Here is an 18,752-nt window from a genome sequence, read left to right on the forward strand (position 1 = left end):
TCTGGATCGATCGTGGGACAAGTAGAGCTTTGATTGAATGCAAATTGGAGTGTTTAAATAGACAGGACTGAGTCTGAAATTCCTGAATGAGATTGTTCTAATGATTTTATTTGGTTGAAAAACACATAATTGGCAAGATGTATTAGAGGAGCTACTGTTTGGCAGGAAAATGGTATTTGGGAAACTTATTATAAAAAATAAAACCATTATATATATATACAATGTGTTGATATTCCTTAATAGACAAAGTTAAACATTTTTTTGAATAATTATGTGTACACATATTATAGAATTCAAAAGAAAGATAATGGTAAAAATAAAAGATGAGTTTTTCCCCCTTTACTCTCTCCCACCATGCAGTTGTTGTATTTCTGGAAATATCACAGAACTGTTTTATATTAAAAGCTTTCAAAAATAGATAATTCTGTATCAATTCTATAGTTCTGATGAACATATACAAGAAATATATTGGCCAGGTACATGTCTATACCCTAGTGTTATTTTTTGGAAGCTGTTGCTAGACAGGTTCATCTTGTTCTCATTATTTCTTTCTGACCCAGTGAATCTCATTGTTTGAAATTTTCCAAAAGCAAATGTTTAGAATTTCCTCTGGTTTTTGCTTTTTAATTTTGAATCCTTGCTACAGCTATTCCTATATTAATTTTGTTCTATGATTTGTTTATTCCTATATCGCTCTTTATATTTTGCTTATTCAAGTAAAATTGCTTTACTCATCAAATATTTTAAGTCCTGTTTGGAGATGAGTTTAGCTTCAGAAAGAACACTGATAATGTTGGACTCCATTCCTGTCTCCTTGAATCATTTAGGATTCTGTTTAAGTTATGCAACATTTATGCTTGCTTTCCTCAGCTGTGGAACTGAATAAAAACGACTTATTTTCTTTTTCTTTATACACTGGGGACAAAGTTTTATTAGCCAGGACTGTCTTTGTCGCAGGCCAAGGGCAGATGTTAAGTTGACTTTTCTCAGTGCCTGAATTTTAGGACTAGGGTGTGGGTAGGGTTAAAAAAGGTTTTCATTGGCCTAAAGCCAATGAAATCTGGGTCACATGACTATAAGCCTGTGACCCTCCTTACCCTCAACTCTAAGTTGAGTTTTACCATTCTACATCTGATTATGTGGTGCTTTTACGTAAATGATCATCCTTTAGCTATATCTCCTTAAGAACGGAGTTTATAAGTTATTTACTTTGCATACTTCACAACACAAATCAGAGTACTTTGTTCATAGCAGGTGGTGGATAGAGTATTTGTTGAGTGATGTGCTAAGGGGTTTAGTCTTAATTCAGTAACTATCAGGACACTACAACAACAATAATAAAAACCGAAAGCTAAAAGCCAAAAAAGCTAATTCAGTAATAGCAGGGGGAGAGAGTTTAAATAGGAGCATTGCCTGACCAGAAATATGTTTAGAAAGATGAGCATGGTGCAGGATTGCCAGATTTAGCAAACAACAATAAGGGATGCCTGTATTTTATTTGGCACTCCTAGTATGGTGTTAATATAGCCAGTATGTATTGAGAAGGAAGAGAGTGGGGATAGCTGGAAAATTATTGAAATTACTGTGTGAGAGAATGATTTCTGAAAATGATACACAGGGACTGGATTTGGGGTACACTGTGGACCCCAAATGAGAAGAACCTGCTTGACTGGATGTGGGAGGTGAGGGAGAAGTGAAATCCAAGTGATTTCTGCAAGGTTTTAAATTTAGATTACTGAGTAGCTAACTACAGAAAAAACGATCTCCAGAAAGCTGGGAGGAGACCAGGTTTGTGTAGGAGAGGAAAGGGATCAAGAAAGAAAATAAGTTCAACTTAAACATTGTCAATTTAGAAGTGGGAATGACCCATAGATATTTAGAGATACAAGTTTAGAACCTGGGAGATGTTTGGTAGGGACAGACACGTGGACCTTTTGAGAAGGACCTGGAAGCAGGCAGGGGTTAGAAGGATTTTACTGGAATATATCTGATTGTTGATCCACGGTGAAGATGTGTTTTCTGATACGGAATTTGGATTAAGAAAGAGAGGCCAAATATATATAATTGTTCCCTTCAACAGTGGTATATATGTTGTTAGTGTAACTATTTTCAAAATGGTGATGTCTAACAGAGCAATTATGAAGCCAGCAAATTTTCTTGAAGAATTTAACTAGTGTGGAATCTTACCAGAGTCGCTGACAGTTTTGTCCTCGGTTTAAGAAACAAAGAGCAAGGAACAATCCTAATAGGTGATGCTACTTCTGCTTGAGTCACTTCTGGCTTTCTTGGGTTGCGTATTCTTGGATAAATATATTGAGGATTGAGAGTAGAGGGATGTGTATATGTGTGTGTGTGCGTGTGTCCCACCAATCCATAATCCTTCTGTAATTCTGCAGTGACGATCAATAAACAGTTATTGAAAAAGTAAATAAATCCATTAATTTTGAATAAATAGCTAGACACACAGCTGTATTAATAATATCACCATAAAAGGTAACAGAGCAGATGTTACAGAAATTTAGAAAATCTGTTTTTTCCGATGAATTTTTAGAGGTTTCAAGGAAGAATGCTGTGGGTAAGGAATTTATGTTAGAAAAGCATTGAAACTGGAGAACAGTCCAAAATATATATTCCAGCCCTGCCATGTCCTCTTTCTTCAGTGTACAAGTTCCTGGCTGCACATAGTGACAAAGTCCATGTATAGCACGGTTCAAATTTTCCCTCCCATGAGGACAGAATGGGATGTCAGCACCTGCTTACAGTGGGCTTTTCCATTGCGGGGTGGGGAAGGGACAGACTGGGAATGACAGACAAAAATGTTATGGACTAGTGCATAAAAAAGAAGTCCCAGAGGTAGGAAACCTCAGACTGAAGGGTGTAGCATTCCCTATAGGTAATTCCTTCCCCTTTGCAATCAGCAATTGCAGTTTGATTATCTGAGAACTAAATAAAAATGGAAGAGTTTAAATGGAGAAGGGAAAAACCTAGAATTACAGAAATAAAACTATTACCTCTACCATGGCTCCAACAAAACAGGAAAAAAGAAAAAAAGTGGTTTATATGTTTGGAGCTCCATCTTCTGGTTATGAAACAGGATAGAACTGAAATGTGATATTAGTCATAGATGCTAAAATGTATGGACAGGAATTCTGTTACATATATGATCTCAATTTATTTTGTTCTGCCCAATAAAGTAGAAACTCTTGAACTCAGAAATTAAGGCTTTTCACGATCTGGCTTCAGCCTCTTGCTTCATCCCCACCCATTCATCCGTTTTAACAAGCTTGTACTTAAGCCTACCAGGTAAACAGTACTTGAGAACTCTGTGGGAAGTGCAAACCCAAGAGCTTTGGCACCTGTTTTCAAGGAGCCACTCTTGAATTCACATGCCATCAAAAAACACGTTGGTTATTTTAGCATAACCACACAAATGGTACCTGAATAATGCTTCTCTCCACAAATGAAAACTTGACAGAAAGGCTAATTTTCCTTAGACAGGCACTCCAGTCATAATCCTCTCTTTTTTCTAGAGGTAACCATAGTTGTAGACTTGTGGACCCTTCTGGATATTATTTAAACTGAGATACACTTACATATACTCACAGAATTTTTTTGGTACTTCTTGTCTGCTAGAGTATGGGTGTATTTATATAGGAGTATGTTTTATACAAGTAATAAAATGTTATACCACTGTATGCAATTGCTTTTTACCCTTAAGAATACATCTTAGGGATTTACATATGATATTATACATGTATCTAGTTTATTTTTTTAATAGTGACATAGTATTCCATAATATTTCTATCTCCTTTTGAGGCTTGCTCAAAGTTACAAACAATGCTGTGATAAACATTCTAATGCACATGGGTATTTTCTAGGATAGATGTGGAGAAGTGGGATTTTTGGCTTGATAGACTATTGCCCTCTGAAGTAGCAATTGTAATGGAAGGGCTCCTCCACATTTCTTTGTCCACATATCTGCCAACACTTGATATCATCAGACTTTAAAATTTTTTTTTGGTCAATCTGATTGCTAAGAACTGGTATTTTGTTATTTTTACTTTTATTTCCCTGGTTGTCCATCTTTTTATGTTTACTGATCATTTCATCTTCTGGGAATTGCCTCTTATTCTTTTCATGTTTATACCCTATACCCATTTTTATTGGGTTGTTCTTGTTTATTTTGATGTGTAGGAATTCTTTGGATATTCAGGATAATAGTTTGTTATATATATGGAAAACATATTTTCTGGAGTATTTCTCCTTTTAAAAACATTGGCCAAGGGTGTTATTTATAATATATAGGTTTTAATTTATCAGTCTAATTTATCAATCTTGATAAATTAGATATATGTTCCTTATATATTGTCATGCATATATATGTATGTTGTAGCATGTGTCACCTCCTCACTCATATCCCCTTGGACCTTATTGCTATGTACAGCTATTTCAGCTGTATCTGCAAATATACACATGCATAATTTTTTTTCTTCTAGTCTGTTGGTATGTTAAAGCTTTGTCTATGTTATCTTTGTCATAGAAAATTTTTTAGTGGGATAGGGGGTTCACAGCATATTTTTCAGCATTTCTTCTGTACCTAGTACAGTACTAGGCACTATGATATAATGGGAGGAGACCATAAAAGAAATTTATGAGGTATTTACATCTTATACAGGAATTCACATTTAAGAGGACAAATGAGAAAAATATATAACTTTTATAAAACAAGTTAGTAGAAGATTTATTTGAAAAATTGTTTATGAAACTACTAAATGCTGTGGAGGAATGAAAAGAATGTGTTGGCTAATCAGGAAAATTTACAGAAATAGGTAAAGATTGAATGAAAATGAAGATATGAGGATGATATTTGGCAAAGAGCAATAAGCAGAGGACTTCCATTGGTATGAAAAAATAGTACGAGGTCAAGAATTAGCATGTTGTATTCACGTCTTCATGGAGAGTGGATGGGCTTTGGGAAGGCTCTGTAAGGGACATTTAATGGAGGGGGTGGCTGTAGGCAAACTTGGAGGCAGGTGAGTTGAACTTGGGAGCTCTATTGGACTAGTCTTTGGCAATTCTTTGTCTACTTTGGCACTTCCTTCAGACCTATCCCTTCCTCCAGGCAGTCATCATGTGTCTCATTGCCAGCTCTCACTTAGGTACATGCTCATTCAGGTGTAGATGATGATGATTTAAGATTTAGAAAGCAATTGAAGGGTGGAGTTAGAAGAAGAGGAAGAAAGATTTTTCTACATAAAATCTAAATGTGAGCAAGGGCACAGATGTGAAGTCTTATGGATAAGGCAGAGAAAAGACAGTGGTTTCATTTGGCTAGTGTCATAAGGTTACTAATATTTTTGTGAGGATCTTCTGTCAATATGAAAAAAATCAGTAGGCCCCTACTACTACAGTAATTGTGACTGCATTATTAGTATCTTTTGGTTGACAAAATATATAATGATAAAATATACTTTAAGTTAATGATTTTTTTAAGATTTTATTTATTTATTCATGAGAGACATAGAGAGAAGAGAAGCAGAGACACAGGCAGAGGAAGAAGCAGACTCCATGCAGGGAGCCCGATGTGGGACTGGATCCTGGGACTCCAGGATCATGCCCTGGGCCAAAGGCAGGTGCTTAACCGCTAAGCCACCCAGGCATCCCAAGTTAATGTTTTAAAATAAAGTGTGTGTGTGTGTGTGTGTGTATTAGAAATGTTTACAAGACATTCATTGAAATTGTGTGGATTCACAGACCCCCTTACATTACTTCAATACCTCCCAGATCCTTCACACACAGATTGAGTTCTACTGGGCTAGCATAGGGTTTCTGTAAGGAGGGTCATTTTGTAAGATATTTTCTCATTCATTGAGTATATATATATATATATTTTTTTTTTTTTTTTGAGAGACACGAAGACAGAGACAGAGACAGAGGAAGAGGGAGAAGCAGGTTTCCGACAGGGAGCCTGATGTGGGACTCCATCCCAGGACCCTGGAATCATGATCTGAGCCAAAGGAAGATGCACAACCACTGAGCCACCCAGGTACCCCCATTGAGCAGATATATATTGAACTAAAGCCAAGGTGCTCTATTGGACTCTGGGAATATAGCTGTGAAAGAAACAAAACTCTTTCTGCCAGACATTCTTCTAGTGGCAAGAGACAGACAAAAATAATACATACAGAACTATAACATTTCAAATGGTGTTAAGTGTTATGGAGAATAGAGAGGGCCTGGGTAAGCTAAGAAGATTGTTACTCAAATAGAATGGAGAGAGAAACTCTTTAGTGCAGTGACATTTGAATAGACCTTTGAATGCTTTAGAGCCATGCAGCTCTCAGGCAAAGAGTACTCAGGTCAAGGGAACTGCTCTTGCAGAGCCCCTGAAGTGGGAGCATGTTCCTTGTACTTGAGTAATAAGAAGAAGATAGGTATGGCTAGAGTAGGGTTTAGAGAGTTGGAAGATTATGATAGAGAACAATGTCAGAAAGGTAGTGGGAAGCCAGCCATGTCATATAAGGTCTTGCAGGCCATTGTAAGTGCTTTGAATGTTATCCTATGTGAAATAGAAAGAAGCAATTGGAGAGATGTAATTAGAATAGGGACATAATCTGACTTATGTTTTAAAAGTATTACTGTGGCTGTTTATGAAATAAATTATCCGGTAAGGGTTGAAGCAGAGAACCAAACTGAAGAAATCCAGGCTAGAGATTGTCAAATGTTTCTGATTGGTTGAATAAAATTAAGACTGAGAACTGACCCTTGGATTTGGCAACGATAAGGTTACTAAAGAGTGTATACACAATTTCGTAGGCAATAAACAGCCTTTGAAGATTTTATAGGGAAGTGATATCATCAGCATTGTGCTTTATGAAAATCTGTCTGTTGGTAGCAGTAGATGAGGATTAGATTAAATGGAAACAAATCTGTACATTTTAGATGCCCATTTTATTAAAAGAGTATGGGATAGCAAAGGTGGGAATGGAAAAATTGTTTCAGAGTCTGAATTGAGAGAATTAGACAATTGAAGAAATATAGGAAGAGATAGAGACAAGAGTCAAAACTAAATTTTTAAAAATTCTGTGATTAGGAAAATTATAATTCCATTAATAGAAATGTTCAGGAACAGAGGATGATATCTTTAATCTTGTATATCATGGCTTTGAAGTTCTAGACATCTGGGTTGATCCCAATGGTTACCTTTCAATTATTTTTTTTATGATCTTCTATCAGCAGTCCCTCCTTTGAGACTCCAGAGGCATTTGGTGAATCATAATCTTCTGACTGGCAGAAAGTCAATTCACATTTTTGGAGGTCTTGGCAAATGGATCCCGGAGTTCTTCAGAATAAACCTTTGTTACTTTGCTTTGTAGTCTATATTGATGATTCACACAAAGTAACAATCTTGCAAAAAATTCCTTATTTTCCTTTATGTGCTAACTTTGAGGTGTCATGGGAAGTTTTGGTAAAGATGTCTTTCAGAATGGAAATGTAAGTCTAGAATATAGAAGGGTGATGAAAGTTGAAGATTAAAATGTGAAAGCCAGGTGCTATCAAACTGGATAAGAACTGCAAGGGAAAGAATTGTAAAAAGAGAAGAATATTAATTGTAGGTGCTGGAAGAATTCTATACAGTAGGAATGTCAATTTTAAAAATTGGTAGGGTTGGGGGAGGAGATGTACATTTGAAAGCTACTGAGATTTTAAATGTTCTTACCGCATGAAAGAACTGTTAATTATGTGATGTGATAGAGGTGTTGGCTAGTGCTATGATAATCACATTGCAATATATAAATTTATAAAATAAACATGTTATATACTTTAAACTTATATAATGTTTTATGTCAATTATATCTCAGTTTTTAAACAAATTGACAAAAAGGAATGAAAATAAACAAAAGGTATCAAGAAAATTCCTCAAAGTGAAAATTTTTGTTTAGTCAGTCATCTTGCTGGACCATATTGCAGTGGACAATAAAACTCAAAGCATGCTGAGAGTGGTCTAGTGGTGATATAAAGACAAATAAACAAGATTTATGAAATTTGAAGTAGTCTGGAGGAAGTTTGAAGTAGTCTGGAGGAAAAAAGAGTAGTAGTCCTTTTGTGAAAGTCCAGGACCTGGGAAAAATTGAGAGATGGGGAAAAATAGGAGGGAATGGAGTAGATGTTGGAGTGGGAATGGGACAGGAGCTAGGACTGCAAGACTGCAAGTGAGATGATCAATGGTAAGTTTCTGATTGTGGGTGTGACTTTGGACTTTTAATCACATCTCTTTGATTTTAGGATATCATGGATAATGTGATATACTGTCCATTTAATAAAAGCTTTTCAGGACAAAATAAGGCAAGATATTAAATGCAGGAAATATCAAAATTCCAAATACATTAAAATGGGAAAAATGCATCTTTGAACAGAAATAATTCTATTTGAAACCTTTGGCTATGCTGTGCTGTGATATACTATACCCTCTTATCTCATGTTGTCACTGAAACTTCAATGAAGATGTATGATCACAGTTATAGATCTTATGAAATTGTTTTAGGGAAATTAGTGGGAAGTATTCCATGTTGAATCAATACAGAGTAAGGCTAAGGAAACACTCACAAGAGAGATGACACTTGAGAATTCAAGAAGCAAGAAATTTGAAGAAGTGACTCAAAATAATGTAAACATTCTTAGAATGTATGAAGATATTAGGCATGAGGTGGGAGATACTCATTTTCTACCATATGGTAAGATAACGATTCTTAACATTTTAATTCATATAACATATTTAAAAAATATGTGACAATGGAAAAAGGTGGTGACTATTTTGGGGACATTTAGTTTGTAAACATGGGTCATGACACATTTTGAGGAAGAACAAAAGGAATGCACATGAGAAAAGGAGTCATCAAAGAAGTAGAAGAAAATACTCTTGGGATGCCTGGATGGCTCACAGGTTGAGTATCTGCCTTTGGCTCAGGTCCTGATCCTGGGATCCGGGATCAAGTCCCACATCAGGCTCCTTGAGGGGAGCTGCTTCTCTATCTGCCTGTGTCTCTGTCTCTCATGAATAAATAAAATCTTTAAAAAAAAGAAAATAATCTCTGTGATTTTATATCTGGACTGGTTAAGATGTCATTAAATTTGTTGACCATTAAAAGTCTCTACAGTCCTGTGATGCAATGACCTACTGTTTTTTTCTTTTTGGAAAGGGATTAATCATTCCAAAAACTATCTTTACTTTCAACTCAGGAGAATGTTTACTTTATGCTTTGGAGAAATGAAATGGATGCGAGTCTTCTTTACCGTCCCTGTAAACCTGTTCAGATCACAAATTTCCAAATTGATCAAATTGTTAGGGAAGTTGGCAGAAAAGTTCAACAATGTACTTTCTGAGTGAAATACAGTCATCATTTCATTCTCTGACACAATGTAATGATGAACCCTGTTGGTTTGTTTCTTGTAACTGCCATGGAATTTGTTCTTTGCACAGTAATGTGTGTGTGCATGCATGTGCATGCATATTTGTTTGTGTGTCTGTTGTGTTTTTTTTCCCTCTTAAGACTTCATTTTCTTTGAAACTATAGGTCCACAGCTTATAGGTAAGCTATGGATGGATAGTATGAATTTACCCCAACTAATTGCAAGAGAATTAATTCCTGTCATCATTGAGGACCTCCTATTTCCTAATTTTCTTTCTGCTACACAAGCAAGTGGGCATTAGGATATAGAACTTAAAAAGATATTAAAACCCTTCTTCATACTCTGAAAAAAAAAAAGAACTTAAAAAGAGCTTGAAGAAGAGCCCAATGTCACACAGTAAGATGATATTTTAGTTTTATATGTCAAAACAATATATATATTATAAATAATACCTTGGTTCAGAAATATATAAAATATTGATATGTACTTATTATTATATAAATATAGCTGTATACTTAGTTGAAAATTGTTGAGGATTGTATATAAAATAGCACACACCTCAACATAGTGCACATTTGAACTCATAAACATCAATTGAACTAAATTGTCAATTTATTGTTTAAATCTATGAGATTCAGGTTACTATTGTTAGTTTCACTCACAAAGAGTAAATTTTCTTTTTTTCAAGGTGTATGGTTTCAAATCACTGCAGATTGAATCTTTATCTTCATATTAAAATATAAAGATTTAGGGTGTTTATTAGAGATATCTTGTTTTTATTATTATACTAATTTTCTAATCAGTTTATATTCTTAAAAGTTTTAAGTAGTTATTACAGAAAAAAGCATATTGCTCTAATAATAAGAAGTTTCCCGTGTTTGCTTTGTAGATGTAATACATAGATTTAAGTTGTTCTGAGATTCTTATTTGACCTAATGTGTATTCATAACTCTTTTAGTTGTAGTAACATAGCTTTCATTTTGCATATCTAATAAGGTTAACTGATGACTCAGATTAATGATATTACTTTATGCTTTTGTAACATCTTTCATCTGCAGATTACTAAATACTTTTTAAACATTAACTAAACATCACTATACACCTTGGAAAAAAGGTATGTAGTATTGTCTTTTTTGGGGGAAATCGATATAGGGGGCTTAGGTGAGTCAAATATTAGATATATAGAACTGAATTCTATAGGATAAGGTGCTAATAATGCTTCTTCTGAGTCCAGAAAGAGAAGCATAGGTGTAATTGCTACAAAATAACCAATGTTAGTGGGGGAATGTAAAATTCAAGAGGCCCAGAACCCTTTGTGAAATTAATTTTGGATATTAGGTATTAAACTGCAGCTTCTGGTTATGATAGTGTATATCACCAAGTACCCAAATTTATCTTTTTCCTGATGAAGTGGGAGATCAGGTTAGGATTACTGCTACATGCCTGAACTCAATAACTCTAATAGAATCATATGACCTGGGTGTTATTGCACAGTCTTGATTTCAAATGAGCTGATGTGCTTCTCCCATTAGTGGATTCAAACTATTCTTGTTGTGTGACCTGATTTTTTGTTTGAGAATTGAATTACCATAACTATTATAGCTAGTTTTAAAGCTTTGTTTCATATCCCAAAATGAAGTGAATATTGAGCAATTATCAGGTAATATGAGTGTTTTGGGTAGCTGGCTTATCAGTTGTAAATTTCTTTCAACTGCTAGTAACACAGATAGGAATCCAAAAAGATGGGATTCTATTTTTCTTTCATAAAGGAAGGCTGAAGGGATCCCTGGGTGGCTCAGCGGTTTAGTGCCTGCCTTCAGCCCAGGGCATGATCCTGGAGTCCCGGGATCGAGTCCCACATCAGGCTCCCTGCATGGGGCCTGCTTCTCCCTCTGCCTGTGTCTCTGCCTCTCTCTGTCTCTCATGAATAAATAAATAAAATCTTAAAAAAAAAAAAAGGAAGGCTGAAGAAATATTTCAGGTTTGTATGGGGTGTCCAAAGTAGCATCAAGGACCCAGGATGTTTCTCTTTTTTTTCTACCATCCATAATATGTGGTTTCTATCCCTGAGGTTGTCTTAGGAACCAAGATGGTTGCTAGGGTTCCAGACATCACGTGCACATGTTCCAGGCAAGGAAGCAGGAGGGACAAAAATATTCTAGTTGTCTGTCTTCTCTAAAGGCCCACTTAACATTTATCAGCAGTCCTTATTACAGGGGAGGTTAATAAATGCAGTAATTTAGTTGGACATATCACTATTTGGAATAAAATCAAAGTTTTATTATTAAGGAAAAGAAGAGACTAAGATGTTGAATAGTTTGGATAATGGTATTGGCTACAGCAAGAAATCAAAATCAATAATTAAAGCAAAACAAACCCTCTTTGGACTATGAATTATATGAGTGGCCTTTTGTCTTGTTAATATTGACTGAACAACGGACACATTTCCACTTCATTTCATGATCTAGAGGCACAGCCAATGGATGTGTATTTGTGGTCCTGGCAAGAAAATGGCCAAACTAACAAGATCATCAGGAGAATTTTTTGGAATTAGTCTTACCGCATTTCTCCCCACCCTGAGGCCTATATTCTTGGTATGCATACAACTCAGCCACTGATGATCATAGGTAGAGCCAGGACAGTGTAAATCTTCTTTTCAGTGTTTGATTACATTAACAGAATACAGATCCACTTTGGTTTTGTGCAACTTTCTGTCTTGTGCTCTCTGAGTATGTCTCTCTGTGTGTTATCCCAAGGTCCACTTACTTCGCTGTTACTGGATACCGATTGGGAGGAGTTTAAATGCATAGACGGTAGCTAACATGCTTGAAAGGAATATTTCACTTTACAAAACTCTAATTGCAAAAGGATGTGGACATCTAGTAGTAATTATTTTTTTAAATTTTTAAAAAATTGTTTCAAGAATGCTTAATATCTAATCTCTTAGCAAATTTGGTTTACACAATATAGTATTATTGACTATAGTTACCATGCTAGACATTAGATCCTTAGAACTTACTTATTTGTAACTGGAAGTTTGAACCTTTTACCTACTTCTTTCCATTTTCTTCACCCTCCCCCCAGCCCCTGGCAACCAACTGTTCTACTCATTGTTTCTATGAGTTTGACTTTTTAGAAAAAGATTCCACATATAATTGATACCATTCTCTCTGGCTTATTGAACTTTGTCTTTCTCTGTCTGGCTTATTTTACTTAACATAATACCCTCAAGAACTATCCGTGTTGTGGTAAAATGCAGGATTTCCTTTTATTTAAAAGAATGAATAGAATTTCATTGTGTGTGTGTTTGTGTGTGTGTACACCACATTTTCTTTCTTTTTTATGATGTTATATATATTTAAAAATTTTTTATTTTTAGATGAAATATAGTTGACAAACAATATTGTATTAGCTTCAGGTGTGCAAGATAGTGATTTGACAACTCTATATGTTATACTATGCTCACCACAAGTGTAATTAACATCTATTGCAGTGAAAGTTATTTACGATATTATTGAATTCTGTTTACTTTACTGGACTTTTTGTCCCTGTGACTTATTTATTTTATAACTGTAAATTTGTACTTTTTAAATTTTTTTATTTTTATGGTTTTATTAACACAAATATGACATGCACATAAGTTGTCTATTCATTTTCTTCACTACGCAGCCTGGCATTGGGATTGGTGACTCTGATGGCCAGCTGGGCTGCTCTTTCCACAATGGCTTTGCAGTTTTTGGAGGATACATTGTGAGCAATCTCTGCGCAGTAAGATTTGTTGCACATCAGCAGCACCTCAAGCTCCTTGACGTTGTGGACTAGGAACTTCCGGAAGCCATTGGGCAGCATGTGCTTTGTTTTCTTGTTGCTCCTGTAACCAATGTTGGGCATCAAGATCTGGCCCTTGAATCTTCTGCCTACCCTATTGTCAATGCCTCTGGGTTTCCGCCAGTTGTGCTTAATTTTGACATATGGGTCTGACTGGCGCCAGATGAACTTCTTGGTCCTCTTTTTAATGATCTTGGGCTTCACCGGAGGTCTGAGGGCAGCCATGATGCCCAGCAATTGATGGCTGCCTAAATTTGTACTTCTTAATCCTTTTCACCTATTTTGCCTATCCTCCTACCACCCTCCCTCTGGCAAACACTAGTTTGTTCTCCATATTTACGAGTCTGTTTCTGTTTTTTTCTTTGTTCAATTATTTATATTTCATATATAAGTAAAATCAAAATCAAACACAGGGGTGCATTTATCTTTTTGAATGAGTATTTTCATTTTCTTCGGGTAAATATCCAGAAGTTGAATTTCTATATTGTATGGTATTTCTATTTTTGATTTTTTGAGGAAACTCCATACTGTTTTCCACAGTTGTACCAATTTACGTTCTCACTGGCAATACACGAGGGTTCCTTCTTCTCCATATCCTCACCAACACTTGCTATTTCTTGTCCTTTTGATACTAGCCATTTTCATTGATGTGAAAGGATACCACAATGATGTGGTTTTGATTTGTATTTCTCTGGTGATTAGTGATGTTGAGCATCTTTTCATGTGTCTGTAGGCTGTATGTCTTTTTTTTTTAAGATTTTATTTATTTATTCATTCATTCATTCATTCATGAGACACACACACACACACACACACACACAGAGAGAGAGAGAGAGAGAGAGAGAGAGAGAGAGAGAGAGGCAGAGACACAGGCAGAGGGAGAAGCAGACTCCCTGTAGGGAGCCCAATGTGGGACTCGATCCCAGGACTCTGGGATCACGCCCTGAGCCCAAGGCAGATGCTCAATCACTGAGCCACCCTGGTGTCCCTGTATGTATGTCTTTTTGGAGAAATGTCTATTTAGTCCTCTGCTCATTTTTAGATCAGATTTTTTTTTTATGTTGAGTTGTATGAGTTCTTTATATTTTTTTGGATATTTACCTCCCATTGGATATATCATTTACAAGTATCTTCTCCCATTCAGTAAGTTGCCTTTTTATTTTGTTGATGATTTCCTTTGCAATGCAGAAGACTTTTAGTTTGATATATAATTCCACTTGTTTATTTTTGCTTTTGTAACATTTGCTTTGATATCAATTCAAAAAACATCATTGCCAAAACCATGTTGAAGAGTTTATCTCTAAAATTTTCTTTTAGGAGTTTTATAGTTCTGGGTCTCAAATTTCAGTGTTATAATCCATTTTGGATTGATTTTTGTGCATGGTGTAAGGGAGTGGTCCAGGTTCATTCTTTGCATATGTCATGCAGTTAATAAACACTGTTTATTAAAAAGATTATTCTTCCCCCATGCATATTTTTGTCTCCTGTGTTATAAATTAATTGACCCATATATGCATGGGTTTATTTCTGAGCTGTTCTTACACTGATCTATTTATCTGTTTTTATGCCGATACCATACTGTTAGGGTTACTATAACTTTGTAATAAGGTTGAAATCAGTAGGTGTGATACCTTCAGTGTTTTCCTTTCTCAAGGTTGCTTTGGCTATTTGGGATCTTCTGTGGTTCCATACAAATTTTAGCATTTTTTTCTGTTTCTGAAAAATGCCATTGGAATTTAGATAGGGATTGCATTAAATTTGTAAATTGGGGACGCCTGGGTGGCTCAGTGGTTGAGCATCTGCCTTTGGCTTAGGGTGTGATCCTGCAGTTCCAGGATCGAATTCTGCATGGAGCCTGGTTCTCCCTCTGCCTGTGTCTCTGCTTTTCTCTCTGTGTGTCTTTCATGGATAAATAAATAAAATCTTTTAAAAAAATCTGTAAATTGCTTTGAGTAGTATGGACATATTAATAATATTCTTCCAATCCGTGACCTCAGAATGCCTATTTGCTCATGTCTCTTTTGATTTCTTTTGCCAACATCTTACAGATTTCAGCATACAGATCTTTCACCTTCTTGGTTAGGTTTATTTCTAAGTATTTTGTTCTTTTTGATACAATTGTAAATAAGATCTTTAAAAAAGTTCTCTTCCTTATAGTTCATTGCTGGTGTAGTGAAATGCAGCTGACTTTTGTATGCTGCAACTTTATTGAATTTATATACTAGTTCCAACAGGATATAGATATCCTAAGAGTTGTGAGGTGATATCTCATTGTGGTTTTGATTTGCATTCCCCTGATGGGTAACAATATTGAGCACCTTTTCATGCACCCATTGGCCATTTTTATGTCTTCTTTGGAAAAATGTGTATTTATTTATTCATGAGAGACACATAGAGAGAGGCAGAGACATAGGCAGAGTGAGAAGCAGGCTCCTTGCAGGGAGCCTGATGTGGGACTCAATCCCAGGATCCATGGATCATGCCCTGAGCCAAAGGCAGATGCTCAAAACCTGAGCCACCCGGGCATCCTAGGTTGGAATTCTTTGTAATGGGATGTCATCTTCAAAAAGTAAATAATAAATTCCATATTTGATGTAAACATACACTCAGGTGGACTTTGACTTATGGCAAGAAGGTAGTTTAGAGACACATTCTGAAATAATGCATATTTAAGTGCACCACAAATACCAAGAACTTTGCTGTCTTACTCTGAGTGCCGCTTTGGTGTTCAACAGCTGACTCTATTTAGAAACACAGTTAAAGGGCTGAAGAAAGTTTGGAGTTTATTTATAGGGCAAAAGGAGGGGTTAATGTTGGATAAGAATGATATTTGGATCTCAGAGGGTCCTTCTAATTGTAGCTAGCCTAAATAAGCTCAGGCAACAATAAATAGCATGATGTACCCTACATATATGTGGTGGTGACTTACAACTGAGAAATTCACCCCTATTTTATTATAAACTTTTAACATGGTAGGGTTGTTGATAGGTCAACTCTCATTAAAACTTTATTCTTCGTTTACTTAATGTAGACTTGGAAGCTTAAGGGTCCTCGTTTGAATGAAACTCATCTCCATTGTATCTATGCCCATGGACTTCTACATTCTTTTTGTCCAGAAGCCACAACTTTTCATGGCACTCAGTTTGTTGAAGTTTTAAGGGTCTCCAAAAATAATTCCTCTGTTGTTACTTCCTTGGAACATAATTAGAGGTAGACAATAGAGTCAAGTAGATGAAATAAAAATGGGGCTCAGTTTCATGGTAACAATTATTTTCTTTGGGCTGCACCTGGAAGTAGGCAGCCCTTCTGGAAACCAGGGTGCCTTGCTTGGTAGAGGTAGTCTCTTTTACCCAAGGTGAGATAATTTATTGTCCAAACCAAAATATTTTAGAGAGTTAAAGGAGGTGCTGGTAGGGTTAAATGTCAGGACTGTTCAGGGCAAATTATGACATGAGGTCATTGACTTTTATCTCATGATAATAGTCAAAGTAGAAAGCACACCCTCTTCTGACAGGCAGACCTGAGAGGAAGGGGAGGAAGCCTATTGCACAGTTGCTTCTCCTTAACACACTAATCATATAAATAAGTTCTTCACCTTCCCCTCCACACCCTGGGAGAATTGAGGGATAGCCCTGGAAGCCAGTTGTGCTCATGGAAAATCCATCCTCAAAAAATTCATAGAAAAGTAGAGTTTTCCCATTAGGTCTGCATCTAATATTTACATAGTCAGAGGAAGGACAGAGTAGGGGTGCTCTAAGCATAGGGCTAGAGGAGTGGTGTGCAAGAGCTGATTATTAGCCTGGCTTCTCAACTCCACATTCATAAATACTTGGTAGATTGAAACTGGCCATGATAGGAGTATATATACCATGGCATGGCATGATATACATTATTTGGCAAAGTACAAATAATGGCCTTATTTTGTCTCCTCTGGCAGAGCTATTTGTTAAAGATTCATCAGCCTGCCACTTGGCCCTGGACTAGTTTTATTTCTTCTGGTTTATGGGTAATACCTCCTCCTACCCTCATCATCTAGTAGAGATGTTCATGATCAGTGATCAAAGGCACACTTTTCATTGCCATGAAAAAAACCCTCCAGCTTCTGCACATCTGTATGCCTATCAAGGAAGTACTCCATTGGGCTTGCTCCCCATAAACCTAAACAGCTGCAGCACTGTCTGTGCTCTAATCCTCTGTTCTAGAAGAACCAAGGAACCTGAGGATGGATCTTCCATTTGGTACTAAGACTGGCCATTTGGTGCAGGCCTTCCTAGTTCCTTGCAAAGATTACTGAGATGAAAAGCATAAGTATCACTTTGATGCTTTTAGAGTCTTCCAGGTGTTGACAATGAGAAACAGGCTTGTTCATGGGGACCTAAATTCCTGGCAGTGGTATTATCAGTAAAGTTGCAGAGTACCTGAGTTTTAGAAGTTTAGAAGCTCTGGATATGAGTTCTGTTTATGCAAATTACAGCTGTGGAACTTTGCAAAATATATCTTGTTTCTTGGAGTATTCTTAAAGTGGGTACAATAATCTCCAATTATAAAATTTTGGGGATAAATAAAATAGCATGTGAAAATGAGTTGTAAAACATAAAGAGTGATGTTAACACAAAGTGTAAGCATTATCAGGAGAGTATATATTTTGTGGAAAAAGGAGAGATAAGTTATTTCTGATGTTTTAGTTAATTATTTGTAGGACAAGAAACAGCTGGATTATCCACAAGGCAGATGAAGCTTGTGTGTAGCCCTCTAGCAAAGGAATATTCTTATCTTTTAGAGGAAAGAGTTTGCTATCTTTTCTGATTCCCTCAAAGAAATTAATCATCATTGGAAAGTAGGAACTTGTTGGTATCTTTATTTTATAGTTAAATGTTTTAAAATTGTGATTTGGAAGGGAGTTGGGTATTGAATTAAAAAATTACTTAGAGGGATCCCTGGGTGGCACAGCGGTTTGGCGCCTGCCTTTGGCCCAGGGCGTGATCCTGGAGACCCCGGATCGAATCCCACGACGGGCTCCCGGTGCATGGAGCCTGCTTCTCCCTCTGCCTGTGTCTCTGCCTCTCTCTCTCTCTCTCTGTGTGACTATCATAAATAAATAAATAAATAAATAAATAAATAAATAAATAAAATAAAAAAAATTACTTAGAATTTCTAAAAAATTGTTCAACCATTGAAATGATTTCTATTTAGATTCTTATACCTTTTTAAAATTTTTAATTTAATTTTTATTTTATTTTATTTTTTTAAGTAAAAAAAAATAAGTCCTCACTGGAGCCCAGTGAGGTGCTTGAACTCACAAGACCAAGATTAAAACCTAAGCTGAAATCAAGATTAGGATGCTTAACAAACTGAGCCACCGAGGTATCCCTAGATTCTTGTACCTTTTAATGTCTTAAAAAGGACTGACGTAAAAGGAAGCCTTCAGAGGCACATTTTGTGTCATGTACTTTGTGTAGAACACACAAGGGCTATGTTTTTCCCCATACTGCAAACAGATCCTAGATATAAAA

General features: G+C 36.1%; 1 protein-coding gene across 1 annotated transcript; it reads right to left on the reverse strand.

Moving 5' to 3' along the window:
- Window positions 1–13,056: 13,056 nt before the first annotated feature.
- LOC129501798 (60S ribosomal protein L32-like) lies at window positions 13,057–13,464 on the reverse strand. The gene has a single exon (XM_055313057.1). The coding sequence runs from the start codon at window positions 13,462–13,464 to the stop codon at window positions 13,057–13,059; it is 408 nt and encodes a 135-aa protein (XP_055169032.1).
- Between the last annotated feature and the right edge of the window lie 5,288 nt (window positions 13,465–18,752).

Source organism: Nyctereutes procyonoides, unplaced genomic scaffold (assembly GCF_905146905.1).
Source record: "Nyctereutes procyonoides isolate TBG_1078 unplaced genomic scaffold, NYPRO_anot_genome, whole genome shotgun sequence".
Classification (NCBI taxonomy): Eukaryota; Metazoa; Chordata; class Mammalia; order Carnivora; family Canidae; genus Nyctereutes; species Nyctereutes procyonoides.